The sequence below is a fragment of the Aedes aegypti genome, chromosome 2, assembly GCF_002204515.2.
Source record: "Aedes aegypti strain LVP_AGWG chromosome 2, AaegL5.0 Primary Assembly, whole genome shotgun sequence".
Taxonomy (NCBI): domain Eukaryota; kingdom Metazoa; phylum Arthropoda; class Insecta; order Diptera; family Culicidae; genus Aedes; species Aedes aegypti.
This window is the reverse complement of record NC_035108.1, coordinates 360,895,988-360,911,754: the sequence shown is the minus strand read 5'-3', so window position 1 is coordinate 360,911,754 and position 15,767 is coordinate 360,895,988. Positions and strand designations below refer to the sequence as shown.

At 43.5% G+C, this 15,767-nt stretch overlaps 1 protein-coding gene across 1 annotated transcript in view; it reads right to left on the bottom strand.

The window, feature by feature from the left end:
- LOC5567315 (transmembrane protein 131 homolog) overlaps positions 1 to 15,767 on the bottom strand; it is a 41,824-nt gene that overhangs the window by 7,174 nt on the left and 18,883 nt on the right. Inside the window, exon 3 of the mRNA XM_001651700.2 lies at positions 2,569 to 4,986. Within this exon, the coding sequence (XP_001651750.1) occupies positions 2,569 to 4,986 (2,418 nt within the window). The remainder of the gene's footprint in view (positions 1 to 2,568; positions 4,987 to 15,767) is intronic.

Sequence of the window (15,767 nt, the reverse complement as noted above, 5' to 3'; positions counted from 1 at the left end):
CATTTCCGTACTTTCGACATCACATCCGGCGTGCCCCAAGGAAGTGTCCTGGGTCCGCTACTCTTCAACATTTTCATAAATGATTTATTCCCGTTGCTCTCGTCGTTCAATCTTTCATTCGCTGACGAATCATACGTCGACATGCTTCCAACTTCACCGACATATACGCTCTCAAGACACTGTATTGCTCTATGGTACAAAGCATTCTAGAATACGCTTCGCCTGTTTGGTGCCCCTACCACATGACGCAAATTCTGGCAATCGAACGCGTCCAGAAAAAAAATCCTTTGTTTTACATTGCGTAATCTACCAATCTACCATAACCCTTCAAATTTGCCGAGCTATTTTGACCGGAGCCAGTTGATAAACTTGGAATCTTTATCGGCAAGGTGTTTGAAGCAACAACGATTGTTTATCTTCGACCTGCTTAAAGGTAGCATCGACAGCCCAACACTTCTCGGGGAAATTTGCATCAACGTTCAACCTAGTCGACTTCGCAACGTGGTTCTACTGGCCATCCCGTACCATAGAGCAAACTATGGATTCAATAGCTCATTCAGTGCCTGCTTGCGTGCGTTCAACGAAGTCGCAGATGAGTTTGATTTTAGCGTGTCGAAAACAATATTTGTAAATAGGATAAGGAATTGTTTGTAATTGTTTTACTAAGTACCTAGTACAGTCTGTACGTAAATCAAAGACGGTGATAACATCATATATATATAATCCCAGAGTAAGTCTGTCTGTCAGTAACGCTTTGAAATGTTTCACCGGAAAGTTTCATTGCGCACTACAGCACAATTTTAAACCATTATAACAGTCAATTTTAATATTAGAACAAAACAATTACATATTGAGGAGCGCTACAACAGCAAATTCTAGAGTTTTCTGAAACATTGTTTTTTTACAGTGTAGTAGGAACTTGGTCGGACCGTAAACAAACCAACTTAAAGCAGATTGTAGTGCGGTCGAATTTCAAACGCGCTGGTGTTGATAATAAATTATATAGCATTGCAACAGCTATTCAACTGAATTTTGTAGAAGTTTCAGCAAGATTCCACAATAGAAGTAATAAACCATAGAAGAAGAATGTGGATCGCTTTTATGCATAGAGGTAATAAACTATAGAGGAAGAATGTCGCTAGCGTCGCTGTCGGAACATCTTTTGCTGCCGGAGATAGGCGGGGCTTTAAATGTCAACGCGAAAATGTATGCAATTTGACACTTATGTACCCAACATGTTTCTGAGCGAGAACAAAGGGAACACCAGCGACATTATTCTTCTATGGTTTATTATTTCTATTGATTCTACTCCTCAATTCATACACTCAAAAAAATCCAAACGTCGATGCTACGTGAAAAATCACGTAAGCTCTAATTTATATCACTGTTGTCAATTTTACTTGACCAACGTAAGACTCAACAATTGCTACGTGAGCCAGACTCAAAACTTTTTTAAAAGTCACCGAAGTGTTGCATGAAGTCTACGTGAATTCCACGTAGCTGATTTCCACTTACGTTTCATGTAAGGGCGACGTTGATTTTTAGTGGAACTGAGTGGCTCATTGCCACTCAAATTTTGTAAACAAAAGTTTTCCTCTGACAGTTGGTACAGGTGTTAACATCGAGTAGAAATTGTAACATTTCAGTTTCGTGCATTTCGTTTTTAGTTAAAAGAAGTGATAAAATCGAATTGATATGGTTAAAAAATGAAGGTAAGTTCTTCTATCGTGTATTTATTTTTTGGTTTACTAACATTCCGTTGATTTCAGCTCGAATTTCTGGCAGCCGGCAAAAAATGGAACATACCGTTAAGACAATAAAATATTTTTGAACAAATCAATCGCAAACCGAATCAAATTAATAAACGTGTGCTGTTCTATTACGTTTCAAATCTCTTTGCTTTATTTTCCTGAATTTCTGTAAAACGAAATGAAAACCCAATATAAATCCAAACCACTATTGCATACCTATGAAAGCTATCGAAACAATAACGTAGCTGTTACGTGGAATCTTAGTCACCTCGAGCTTCACGGAATTGAGTTCCGGCACTCACCATTCACGTGGCTGTTACCTGCAAAGTGCGATGGAAAAAAACTACGTATGTTTTCACGTAGCGTTGACGTTTGGATTATTTTGAGTGTAAAATCTTCTGGAACTTTTGAAATGTTTCACAACAGATGAACACTACAACAGCAATCAATACTATTTCAGATTAGAACATTACAACTGCATTAAGGCCACGTACTCCCATAAAGTATGGTCAAAGCATAAATTTAGGCGATTTCGCGGTCATTAATGTCATGCGCTTTGAAAGATTATGCATAGCTCTTCGCTATAAAATTCCGTTGGTACGTGGCTAGCCACGTTGGGTAAGCTAGTAAATAAATATTTCCCGGATGGATGGACGCCCTGTGTAAAGGTTTCTTCGATATTTTTCACAAGATGCTCAGACATGTTTAGCCACCAAGTTTAGAACTTGACTGGTGAGCACAGTTTCGATAGAGATGATTTCTGACAATAACGGTCTTGGGAGCACCATGGCTTAAAAAATGAAATACAAGCACTCACCTTTCCACCGTGATCACCGAAGGCTGCGCCATTCTCCTTGCTAGCGTGCTCTCTAGAAGACCTGTCCGCGTTCTTGCCACCATGCGAACTTTTTCCCGAGGATTTCTCGTTTCCAAGCCCCTTTCCGCTGTTGCTACGAATCCCTGTGGCCGTTCCATTGAACGATTCCTTGCTCGCTGCGGACGCCATCGTTGATGAGGAGAACTTCTGATGCGGTGGCGTGACGATCGATGTTCCGAGAGATAATGCGATTCCGGCTCCGGACTCATACCCAAGCGGAAGGCTTTTGGTCTTTTTGACATGCATTTTGCTGACCGCTGAAGGCTGCTGGGGTAAAGGCGTAACTGTCGCTGGTTTAGACGGTTGCTGATGATACTGATGATGGTGACTGCTGCTGAGACTATGGTTTTGGTTGTTGCTGATACTGACAATTGAGCTAGAATCCGGTTTTGTTTCACTGGGTGGAGTTCTGCTCGGAGCGTGATGCTGATGGTGATTCGAAGGCGTGGATGATTTGCTTGGTTTAGAATCGGTGGAGGGTGGCGGCGTTTTGTACGACGCCGAAATTGACGATGATGCCGATAAGGACGACATCGTAGAGGAGGACGATGACTCTGAGCCTTCCGTCGTTGTTGAGCTGGAATCTTCATCGACTGGAGGCTTGTTGCGTTCTTTGGTGCTGGGAGGAGAGGCTTGATGGATTGTGGTCGAAATGAAAGGCTGGATTTCCTCCTTAGGAGGAGTAATAGATCGCCGGTTTTTCTGAGCTCGCTTATCCGTTTCCGGCGAGGATTTGTTTGTCGCGGGCTCAGTTGGTTTGGAACTGAATCCTCTTCCAAGCTTCGAGGTAAAATCATTCCAAGTTTTGTTGAATGCGTTTCCGTTGGAAACTTTGGAATTCGGCTGTTTGGCCGGAGGTTTCTTCTTTACATTCTGATTCTGGATGTTTCGAACGCTGTTCTGGTTAACCGCAACTTTGTCTGCAGAGGCTTCGTCCGTAGATGTAGGGCTCTGCAGTGCAATTTGTCGAAGATCTAGAGGTGGTTGGATGGGACCCCTATCTCTGGACAGGTTGTCGATATGATCTCTGATAACTTTATTCGCATCCAAGAATGACGCCACCAGAGTTCCAACCAAAGCCAGCGAAAGCACACACATTAGGATAATCCTCATTATCGACTCGAACCATGGCCTGACCAAGTTCGAGCTACACGATTCCAATCCATGCGCTGGTACCGTTCCCAGCAGGGTAAAATTGACGGGAAAGTTTACATTAGCGTCAAATTTAAGCGTTCTAGTCACTCTAGCCAGGGTGAAGTCAGGAGAGAACGCTATCTCAATCTTTTTGCTGGCATTGGGTGGAAGTTCGAACGGAGAACAGTCCAAAATCTTGAAGCCATAACCTTCGCATAGAATATCCTCCACCCGAATACCCGATATCATAATAGCAACCTCTCCGTAATTTCGCGCAGTAAAGGAACGCTTCGTTTGAATTGAAACTGCGTTCTCATCAACGCCTGGTTCCTGGAACCTTGAACACGACTTAAGATGCTTGTCCGTGATTTCGAATTGTAACGCCGTTGGAGAGCCAGGTTTTCTATTGCCAAACTTAAACTGCGGCACCACGGCTCTGGCTTGAATCCAAACTGCGTCGATCAATGTGAGATTGTTACGCATGTAGAAAAGGGTCGAGTAAGTCCCTTGCACTTTGGACACGAACCTAATAGCTATCTTTAAAAACGACTTGGGCTTCACATAGTTCACATAGATATCATCGTAGTCGAACAGAAAGAACGAAAAAACGTTTTCCTCACTCAAGCTACAATTATCACACTTGGACAATATCTCCGGCGGAAGGCCGCTAATGTCGTGCCCGTGAACATTCACATCGTGCAGCACCAAGTGCACGAACAGAATCTGATCCGACGGATTGTTAATGGTAATAAGTTTCACCGCCTCTTGGTTCACCTGTAAATTTGGAAAGTGAATATTCTCCGTCAGGAGTTTTGGCCACACCAAATCCACCGATGCATTGAACTCAAACTTCCTAATGGGATCCGTCACCAGCTGGAACCGGATGCTCTTCCACGAATTTTTCATCTCCGAGTACAGTTTCAACTGCTGGAGTAGTTTTTCGCTGTCCAGCTTCCGATACTGTTCGTAATTGTCCAGCGTGGCCATCCACTTGACGCCGAACGGTTTCGAAAGCAAATCGAAACTGCTGTAGCAGTCAGTCTTGCAAATGACCTTCGGATCAAACAGCAGCCGGCCAATGTTGGTCACCGTGTTGGGATGTATCACCGGCTGCCGGCTGTCCACCGTAAACTCGATACCGTCCACGTCGGTCTTGATGCCCTCCACGTGGATCTTCGATAGGAACGTTGAATGGGCTGTCAGATTCAGCGAGCAAAGTTTTCCCTAAGGGTTAGAGAAGATAAAACATTCAAATTAGTCGTGGTTTAATTGTAAGCATTGAAATAAATAGTTGCGCTATAAAACATACAAACGAGTTTTGTCCATATCACTGGGATTACACATCTGATTGAAACTCTCTATGGCTCATTCGAAAGACAATGAGTTAATCTTACTTTGTAGATATTTCGACAAAAGAGTAGTGTTTGATCGTTCGACCTTGTTGCTTGCTCCTGCGGAGGCTGACGATGAGGGCAAGATCAAACATGTCGCGCGTCGTTTGTTTAGTGAAATGAAAAAGCACCGCGGATCGTTAGTAGTGTTTGGATCTATTAATCGCGTTGCTTGCTTTTACGTGGGCGACACTTGTTCGGCGTACAATGCGATTATCGAATTATTTCGCTAAACCGGTTAGGCGTAATTAAATCATGGATCGCATCACCAAACATTGGTGACTCCCACTAACCCAATATCCTTTCCATGACAGCTGTGGAGATGCAGAGGTGATCTCGGTCTCTAGTAACAACGGTTGTCGAACTAACATTCCTTCCCTTCCCCGATGACCGTAAAGACGTGGCCGGCGCCGTTAATGACTTTTAAAATTTGAGCTCTCGATTTGTGCACATTGAGAATGGTAAGCTAATCCCAAGCCCCATTCATTAAATCTCTGTGTAACTTCGATTGCTCTAATCAATCACGGTGTGAAAAACCCACTGAGCTGGCCGCACGGTTTGGCTCAATTACCCGTCCATAGCGATACGAGGTCGTTAGGATGGCTTAGTGGATAGAGTAGGATTGCAGGAAAGAGACTCAAAACAAAAATAAAATTGAACTTAGTAGTGTGAACATTTGAAGAATTAGAATAAATTATTATAGCCTTGTTTAATCGCCTATTTGCAACGGTGTGAATAATTAATAGGTTGTGATCTGTGCCTAGTGTTTACCAAGTTTTAAACAGGTAAATTTGAATTGAGTGCATTTGAAATCAATATTGAAATTGTATGATTACTTATGGCTAGGTTACATTGGAAGACAACACAACCGTTTTCGTACGTTCTCAAACCTAGATTTACTATCGGACATAGTTCTAAACCGTGAGTAAATAATCAATTAGATTACAGATGGAGAATTAAATTTAATACTATGTTTAGGCTAGCGTTGTGAACAAGTCGAGATCTAGGAAGGCGATTGGTCAGAATCACTCATTGCAAGAGGTGTTAAGGAGAAACTATCTTTGTAAGTAAGAACAAAATTTGTTAAATTGATGAGAAATTACTGGATATTAAAATTTACAGTTTGAGCTGCTTGTAAGCTGCTACAAAACTTTAGCGTATTCCACCGAATTCCGAACAAACTCAAAAAAGATATGTCGGATTTGGAAGCCTCAAAAATGAGTGTGAATTTCACAATGACGGCCTGCGCTGCCTGTACAATGACCTCAGACACCGATGAAGGGATGGTTGGTTGCGATGGATGTAACAACTGGTACCACTACCGGTGTGTTGGTGTAGACGGATCGGACATCCAAAGGCAAGAAAAGTGGTTCTGCCCGACGGAAGCCTGTCAGAAGGCAGAAGTCATAGCGAAGAAGTCGGAAGAGAACCGGAAGAGAGGATCGAAAGGTAAGAAGTCTCTTGGCGTAGATAATACCTCCGATAAGTCTAGCGCCAAGTCGGATCACCTTTCTGGCTCGTCGTTCGAGAAGAAGCTGAAAGCTTTGGAAAAGGAGCAACGATCGAAAGAAAGGGAAATCGAAGAAGAACGCCAACTCTGGGAGAAGCGTATGGTGATGGAACGTATTTTGAAGGAAAAAAGGCTACAAATGGAGGCCGAGATGCGTCAGCGCGAAATGAAGCAGGAGGAAGAGTTGTTGCAGAAGGCGTTGCGGGAAAAGCAAGAACATTTGGATCGCATGGAACGAATGCGGAAGGAATACCAAGCGAAAATGGCAGATGTGGAGAGGAAATTGAATACTTCCGGGTTTGAAGAGATGGGATTGGAAAAAAGTCAAGGTTGCAAAGTTCGTATGGCGTCATTGAAACTGCAGGAGAGGGCTGGAGGAATAAATGGAAAAGGATCTGAACAGCTTGGGAAGGTTTTCGAAGCGGATGACCAGGAAGAAGAAGAAAGCTCAGATGAATATAGTGGAGAGTCAACCAGCTCCGAAGGAGAAGGATGCGATGAAGAATATGAAGAAGAATCCGAAGTGGAGTCAGAAGCTGATGAAAGAGTGTCAAGAAAGAAGAATAGGAAACAGATAAACAAGAAAGGAGTACCACACGGGCTGGGGCGGCAGTCCGCAGGTCCCACAAAAGCACAAATAGCGGCGCGTAATGGAATTTCCAGGAAGCTTCCCATATTTTCTGGTAAACCTGAAGAGTGGCCTCTTTTCATAGGCAGTTACGAGGCATCGAATAAAGCATGCGGATATTCTGATATCGAGAACCTCGTAAGGCTCCAGGAATGCCTTAAAGGACCAGCTCTGGAAAGTGTCCGCGGACAGCTGTTGCTGCCGAAGTCGGTGCCGAAGGTGATTGAGAAATTGCGACAACTGTACGGGCGACCGGAGCAACTTCTGCAGTTCCATCTAGAAAAAGTAAACCGGTTAGAGTCACCGAAGGCCGAAAGGTTGGAAACGTTTATTCCCTTTGGAAATGCCGTAGAGCAGCTATGTGACCACCTTGAAGCTGCTGACTTGAAACAGCATCTTGTCAATCCGTTGTTGCTTCAAAATTTGTTGGATAAGCTGCCATCAGCGGATAAAAGAGAGTGGGTTCGCTTCAAAAGCAACAAGAGGAAAGTTAATTTGAGGACGTTTTCCGATTTTTTGTCACGAATTGTATCGGAGGCTTGCGAAGCCAACGCATGCAGTGCGGTGAAGGTGAACGAAACACGAAATATGAAGTCCGGCAGAGTTGGAATGAAAGAGAAAGGCGCAATCTACATCCATAGCACAGCATCAAATTCAAGGGACAGCACACCCCTTGGCAATCCCCCAAGCGGAAGTGTAAAACCTTGCAAAGCTTGCAAGCGTACTGATCATCGTTTGCGGTTTTGCCAAGACTTCAGGGCGATGACATTTGCTGATCGGATGAAGGTTGTGGAAAAGGGAAGCATCTGCCAAATCTGTTTGAACGAACATGGAAGAGCACCATGCAAATTTAAAATTCGTTGCGACGTTGAAGAATGTAACGAACGCCATCATCCGCTCCTACATCCGGTTGGAGCTAGGGTCGTTATGAACACTCATTTTCAGATTCAAGGAGCAATCCTATTCCGGATGGTCCCGGTGACGTTGTACTCTGGCAATCGTATGGTAAAAACTCTAGCGTTTTTGGACGAAGGGGCGTCGATAACGTTAGTGGAGAGGTCGCTGACCGATAAATTAGGCGTAGTAGGAGTCCACGAGCCGCTAACAATCACCTGGACAGCGGACGTCACACGGGACGAAAGAAATTCAACAAAAATGAACCTCTGGGTATCTGGAAGTGAAGAAAAGATCCTTTTAAAAGCAGTGCAAACGGTAAAACAACTTTTGTTGCCAAAGCAGTCAGTAGATATTGGGGAAATGAGTGCAACGTATAGATATCTTCGAGGTGTACCATTCTCATCTTATCCAAGCCAACGTCCAGGTATGTTGATTGGCCTGAACAACCTGCATGCTATCGCGCCAATGAAAGCCAAAATTGGTCAGCAAGGCGAACCTATCGCTGTGAAATCCAAACTCGGTTGGGCAGTGTACGGGCCGACAAAGAAGCTTCAAGATGGACAGAGTTTCATGGGTTATCATCACACAGTTTCCAATGAAGATCTACACGATCTCTTGCGCGAGCATTACGCGATGGAGGAGTCCGTGGTGGCCATATCACAGGAGTCGAAGGAAGAAAGACGGGCCCGTGAAATTATGGAACAAACCACAGTCCGAATCGGTAATCGCTTTGAAATAGGTCTGCTGTGGCGAACTGACGAACAACAATTTCCAAATAGCTACCCAATGGCAGTGCGCCGAATGAAACAGTTGGAACAACGTTTGATGAAGACGCCAGACTTGATGGACAATGTACGCAAGCAGATCGTGGAGTACCAACAGAAGGGGTATGCGCACATGGCAACGCCAGAAGAGTTAGCGGGGTTCGATCCGTGTTCTTCATGGTTTCTTCCTATCAATGTCGTACTGAATCCGAAGAAACCTGGGAAAGTACGACTGGTATGGGACGCAGCAGCAACAGTGAATGGTGTTTCACTGAATTCCCAGCTGTTGACCGGTCCGGATTTGCTTACTCCGTTACCAAGCGTAATCAACCGTTTCCGAGAGCGACCAATCGGTTTCGGAGGCGATATACGCGAAATGTATCACCAGATACTGATACGAAAAGCCGACAGGAGAGCTCAGCTATTCGTTTTCCGAAACACTCCGGATCAACCTCCCAGCGTATATGTCATGGATGTCGCTACTTTCGGATCAAAATGCTCCCCGAGTCAAGCGCAATACGTGAAAAACCGGAATGCTAGTGAATTTTCAAAACAGTTTCCAGAAGCAGCAGTTGCGATAGAAAAGAAACACTACGTGGATGATTATTTTGACAGCGTAGACACAGTCGAAGAAGCCATCAACAGAGCGAAAGAGGTCCGATTTATTCATTCGAAAGGCGGCTTCGAGATTAGGAACTGGGTGTCTAACTCTGGCACTTTTCTCGACGAACTGGGTGAAGCGAAAGTGTCGCAAGCGGTGCATTTGAACCGCGACAAGGACAGCGGAACAGAAAGGGTGCTCGGTATCGTCTGGGATCCAAAGGAAGATCAATTTTCGTTTTCGACGGACCATCGACATGACGTGAAACCGTATCTTCTAGAAGGTGTTCGTCCGACAAAAAGAATTGTTCTTAGTAGTGTCATGGGGTTTTTCGATCCGCTTGGTTTGCTCACGCCGTTCACAATCCATGGAAAATTAGTAGTCCAAGAGCTGTGGCGAACTGGTTGTGACTGGGATGAAGAGATAGACGATGATAGTCTTGCGAAGTGGGATCGCTGGACTGGATTATTGCCGATAGTTTCCGAAATTCGAATTCCGCGTTGTTACTTTGAAGGCAGTCTTTCAACGTCGTTTGAGTCGTTGGAGCTCCACATTTTCACTGATGCAAGCATTCACGCCTATGGTTGCGCGGCATACTTACGAGCAGTGATTGACGGAAGCATCAAGTGTTCGCTGGTTATGTCCCGCTCAAAAGTGTCTCCACTGAAACTACAATCTGTTCCCCGCCTTGAATTGATGGCAGCTGTGCTAGGCGCAAGGATGATGCACACAGTAAAATCCAATCATTCACTGCCCATAACAAGACAGATTTTGTGGAGCGATTCTCAAACGGTCTTGAGTTGGATACGATCAGATCAACATAGATATAAACAATTCGTTGCCTTCCGTATAGGAGAGATCGTTGAGCTAACGACATCAAGTGACTGGAGGTATGTCCCATCGGATAAAAACATCGCAGACGTCGTGACAAAATGGGGATCAGGACCGCCTTTGATGTCTGACGGTCCGTGGTTTAACGGACCTCATTTCCTGTACGAGGCGGAGAATATGTGGCCGGAACAAGTGAGAACGGAAGTTCATAATCCGGAGGAGATGAAGGCGTGCGTCCTGTTTCACGGCACGGCGTTTTCGACTCCTCTCATCGACGTTTACGCTACGTCACGATGGCGTAAATTAGTTCGAATCGCTGCTTGCGTTGTACGCTTCGTTGAAAATTGTCACAGGAAAAGAAGCGGTGAGCCAATTCTAGTGACTAAGGCTCATAGCTCGCTGGAACGATGTATAAAAGGGAACCCAAAGCGAATCGTGCAGCCGCTGTGTCAAGAAGAGCTTCATTCTGGTGAAATTATTCTACTGAAACAAGCTCAACACGACAGCTTCCCGGAGGAGATCAAGGTGTTGGAAGCTAGACGGGACTTTAACTCAACGACATGCGTTGAAAAATCGAGCTGGCTCTACTCGTTACGTCCGATTCTTGATGCCGACGGCATTGTCAGAATGGATGGCAGATTAGCTTTGTCAAAGGCAATTCAATTCGATCAAAAGTTTCCGATAATTTTACCTAGACGCCACGAAGTGACACTCAAGATCATTCAAAGCTACCACGAAAAGTTTGGGCATGCGAATCGGGAGACCGTATTCAATGAGCTTCGACAACGGTTCTACATTCCTAAGCTACGGTCTGTGATAACGTCAGTCGTAAAAGGCTGTAATTGGTGTCGTGTCAATAGGTGTCAACCACAAGTTCCATTGATGGCACCGCTTCCAGTTCAACGAGTCACTCCGCAGTTGCGCCCCTTCTGCTCAGTTGGCGTCGACTATCTCGGTCCAGTAGAAGTATCAGTTGGTCGACGAAAGGAGAAAAGATGGATCGCCTTGTTTACTTGCTTAGCAGTTAGGGCAATCCACCTGGAAGTAGTACATAGCCTGACTACAGAAGCATGTCAAATGGCGATCAGACGATTTATCTGTAAGCGAGGTTCTCCGAATGAGTTTTTCTCGGATAACGGGACGAATTTCAAAGGCGCAAGTAACGAGATGACACGAGCGATGGAGAGAATCAAAATGGAATGTGCAGAGAACTTCGTTAGTCCGGCGATCAAGTGGCATTTCATTCCGCCAAGTACTCCCCACATGGGTGGTGTGTGGGAGAGGATGGTTAAATCGGTCAAGGAGGCGTTGAAGGCGATAAATGATGGTAGGAAGCTTACTGATGAGGTGCTGTTGACCACGTTATCCGAAGCAGAAGACATGATAAACACACGACCGCTGACATATCTTCCGCAAGATTCCGGAGTTGAAGCAATAACGCCAAATCATTTTTTGCGTGGAATTGTCAAGGAGATAGATCAAAGGGTTGAGCACGTTGAAGTTGGAGAAGCCCTACGAAATTTGTACAAACGGTCGCAGTATCTGGCCGACAAGATGTGGCAGAGGTGGGTAAACGAGTATTTGCCGAATATCAATCGGCGGACGAAGTGGCACGATGAGCGAGGGAAGCTGAAAGTTGGGGACCTGGTGTTCGTTGTCGATGGAAATCAGCGAAAGAACTGGAGCCGTGGAGTTGTCGAAGACATCATTGAAGGAGCTGACGGAAACATACGACAAGCGATGGTTCGGACGGTTAAAGGCGTTTTTAGACGGGCTGTAGCAAACCTAGCAGTGGTTGAGATTCCTGGTAAAACCGGAACCGATGAAGCGGAACCGGAGTTACGGGCTGGGGTGTGAAAAACCTACTGAGCTGGCCGCACGGTTTGGCTCAATTACCCGTCCATAGCGATACGAGGTCGTTAGGATGGCTTAGTGGATAGAGTAGGATTGCAGGAAAGAGACTCAAAACAAAAATAAAATTGAACTTAGTAGTGTGAACATTTGAAGAATTAGAATAAATTATTATAGCCTTGTTTAATCGCCTATTTGCAACGGTGTGAATAATTAATAGGTTGTGATCTGTGCCTAGTGTTTACCAAGTTTTAAACAGGTAAATTTGAATTGAGTGCATTTGAAATCAATATTGAAATTGTATGATTACTTATGGCTAGGTTACATTGGAAGACAACACAACCGTTTTCGTACGTTCTCAAACCTAGATTTACTATCGGACATAGTTCTAAACCGTGAGTAAATAATCAATTAGATTACAGATGGAGAATTAAATTTAATACTATGTTTAGGCTAGCGTTGTGAACAAGTCGAGATCTAGGAAGGCGATTGGTCAGAATCACTCATTGCAAGAGGTGTTAAGGAGAAACTATCTTTGTAAGTAAGAACAAAATTTGTTAAATTGATGAGAAATTACTGGATATTAAAATTTACAGTTTGAGCTGCTTGTAAGCTGCTACAAAACTTTAGCGTATTCCACCGAATTCCGAACACACGGAGTAGCAACTACGAATTGTACGGTCATCTATGCTAATGGTAATTTTTTGTAGATATTTCGACAAAAACATTTTTTTGAATGTTGTAAACTAAATTTTAACCTAAAGCGGTGACATTAAAAAAATATCCTTGAAAAACATTATTATTTTCTATTTTCTCAGCATTAGATCGACCGATTACTTCAAAATTTCGTCATAAAAATTTCCTTAATTCCATTGTAAAAATTGATGCAATAGATTCAGGGATTCCTCTAAGATATTTAGAGATGATCCAATTGAGAATTGCAATATGATCTATAAAATTTTTGGCTTTGACCTAATAAAGCGACGACACATTTATCATACGGCAGCAGGCATCTTTTGCTACACGCAGAGAATTACCAGCTATTCAAAATAATAAATATTTGTGTTGTTTTTAATAAACATTTTTAATTTGTTGCAATTCAAAAATGCGTTGAAACAACAATATTTTTCATCAGAATAAATCAAAAATATTGTTGAATTGAATAGGAACAATCCTAACTAGAAATTTATTGAAACAACAAAAGAAAATCATTACGTCAAATAAAAGTTTTATTTGTTTAAATTTCCTTCACTGTTGGTTCAATTAACCATGCGTGTAGCATAAAAACTGTCCAGCCATTTTGGTTCTCATTTGAAACGGCAAGAAAGTGGAAATACTCATTCGGTGCATTGTATTAAAGTGAAAAACGTGCAAAAACTGCTGTGTAATGAGTTCAGATCATCGCTGTTTCATTACTGTTTCAGAGTATCCATAAACCATAATCGAAGCTGTTTTTGGTAAGTTTCGGCCATTCTTTCTAAATTGTTGTTTCCACTAATGCCTTCTAAATTATTTCAGTCAATTCCTACACGAGCTGATTATTTCATTCTTTCTTGTCGCAGAGCGGAATGAATTTTATTCGCCAGTTGAACGAATTATGGAGCAAGTTTCATAAACTTCTTACGTAAGAGAAAATAAAGTAGGCTATTCAGAACGATTAGCGTTGTTTATTTTATAAAAACAAAAGAAAAAACAAAGAGTTCAGGGGACTAAGATTAAAAAAATGAGTTTTTATTTCAAACAAAAACATTATCGCATCAAAAAACAGTGCAATTTTGTTTCAAAAACTATAGGTTTTATTTTAATGCAGAAAATTGTTGTTTCAAAAGAAAAGAAAGTTGAAACAACAAATATTTTTGTTGCCCGGCATTTAACCCTGCTGTCAAATTCAACAATAAACATTTTTGAACCAAATTACGAGTTATTATTGAAACAATGAAAGGCAATTATAAGCCGGCAAATAATACAGATACATTGTTGTAATGATACACAATATATTAGTTATTAAAATTGTTTTCTCTGCGTGTACTACTACTATAATTACTGTAATGATCAGCATCTCTCCTTCTCCTTCGATATATGGTATTTAATAAACCTGTTGTTGGAGTAAATCGGTAACGCAGTGTGCTGATGACCTCCTTGGAGACCGATGGTCTCCCTAGCAACCGAAGTTTTCTTTAATAAACAACGGTGCAATTTTTTTCATTCCTGTTCAAGTCTTCACTCAAGCTAGTTAAATAAAATTTCTTTCTGCTCTTAAAATTTTGTTCCGGTTATTTCCAACCATCAAGAGGTTATGGGCGACTCACGCAAGGATTCGGTCCATGGGATCCCGCTATTCTCGGGCACCGGTTTCGATAACTGGCGTTTTCGAGTGGAGAAATATTTGAAGTCCGTGAAGCTTTTGGATGTACTCAAGAACGATCCTCCGGCGGAAGTGGCCGAGCTCACGAAGTTCCAGGAAGATGACGGTAAGGCGGCGTAGGTACCTGCTTATCTCATTCATCCATGACGATCTACTGGATCTGGTGCGGGACAAGGAGACGTCCAAGGAGATTTGGAATAGCCTTGAAACCGTCTACGCTAAGAAGTCCGTCTCATCGCATCGCATCGTTCGTCAGGAAGCAACTTGCGAAGCTGCGGATGTTGGAAGGTGCGTCTGTGAAAAATCACCTGAAAACCTTCGAAGAGCTGATCCGGCAACTGAAGCTGGATGGAGCGAAGCTTGAAGAAAACGATATTGTGTCCCAACTGTTTGCTACCCTTCCCGAGTCGTTCGATCCGTTAGTAACGGCGTTGGAAAATCTCAAGCTGGATGTTGTTCGCGAGCGACTTCTTGCCGAGGAGCTCAAGAAAACCGACCGGGCGGATTCCTACCAAGAAAATCCTGCAGCATTTCAAGGATCAAAGCAAAAGCCTGGTAAGTTCACCGGAAAATGCAATCGTTGCCAGAGGAAGGGACACGAGGCCAAGGACTGCCGTGTGAAATTAAAGACGTATAGGCACGCTGAAGCTAACGCTGCATCTGGAGGTAAGGCGGTGGCTTTCGTGACCGGAAGATGTTCCCAAACGCAAGACAAGAAAGTGGTTTCCTTCAAGTTGGATTCCGGAGCATCAGACCACATTGTAAACGTGAATCATTGTTTCGCCGACCTCACGAAGCTGAAGCAACCTGTCGTCATGACGTGGCGAAGGACGATCAATCCCTGATTTCCTGGTACCGAGGCACGATCAAAGGCGTCAACAGGGAAGGTAACTATATCAGCCTGAATGATGTCCTTTTCGTACCTGATCTTCGAGCGAACCTGCTATCTGTAAAGAAGATGGCAAAAGCGGATCTGGATGTTACATTAACGAAAAAGGAAGCAATCCTCAAGCACGGTCGTGATCTGATTGCGAGATGTCCTATGCGGGGAGACTTCTACAGTCGGGTCTCCTATTAAACGCATTCCTATAACGTGCACTCCTATTACGCTCACTCCTATAAGACACACCAGGACGTTATAGGAGACCCAGGGCTTATGGGATTTCA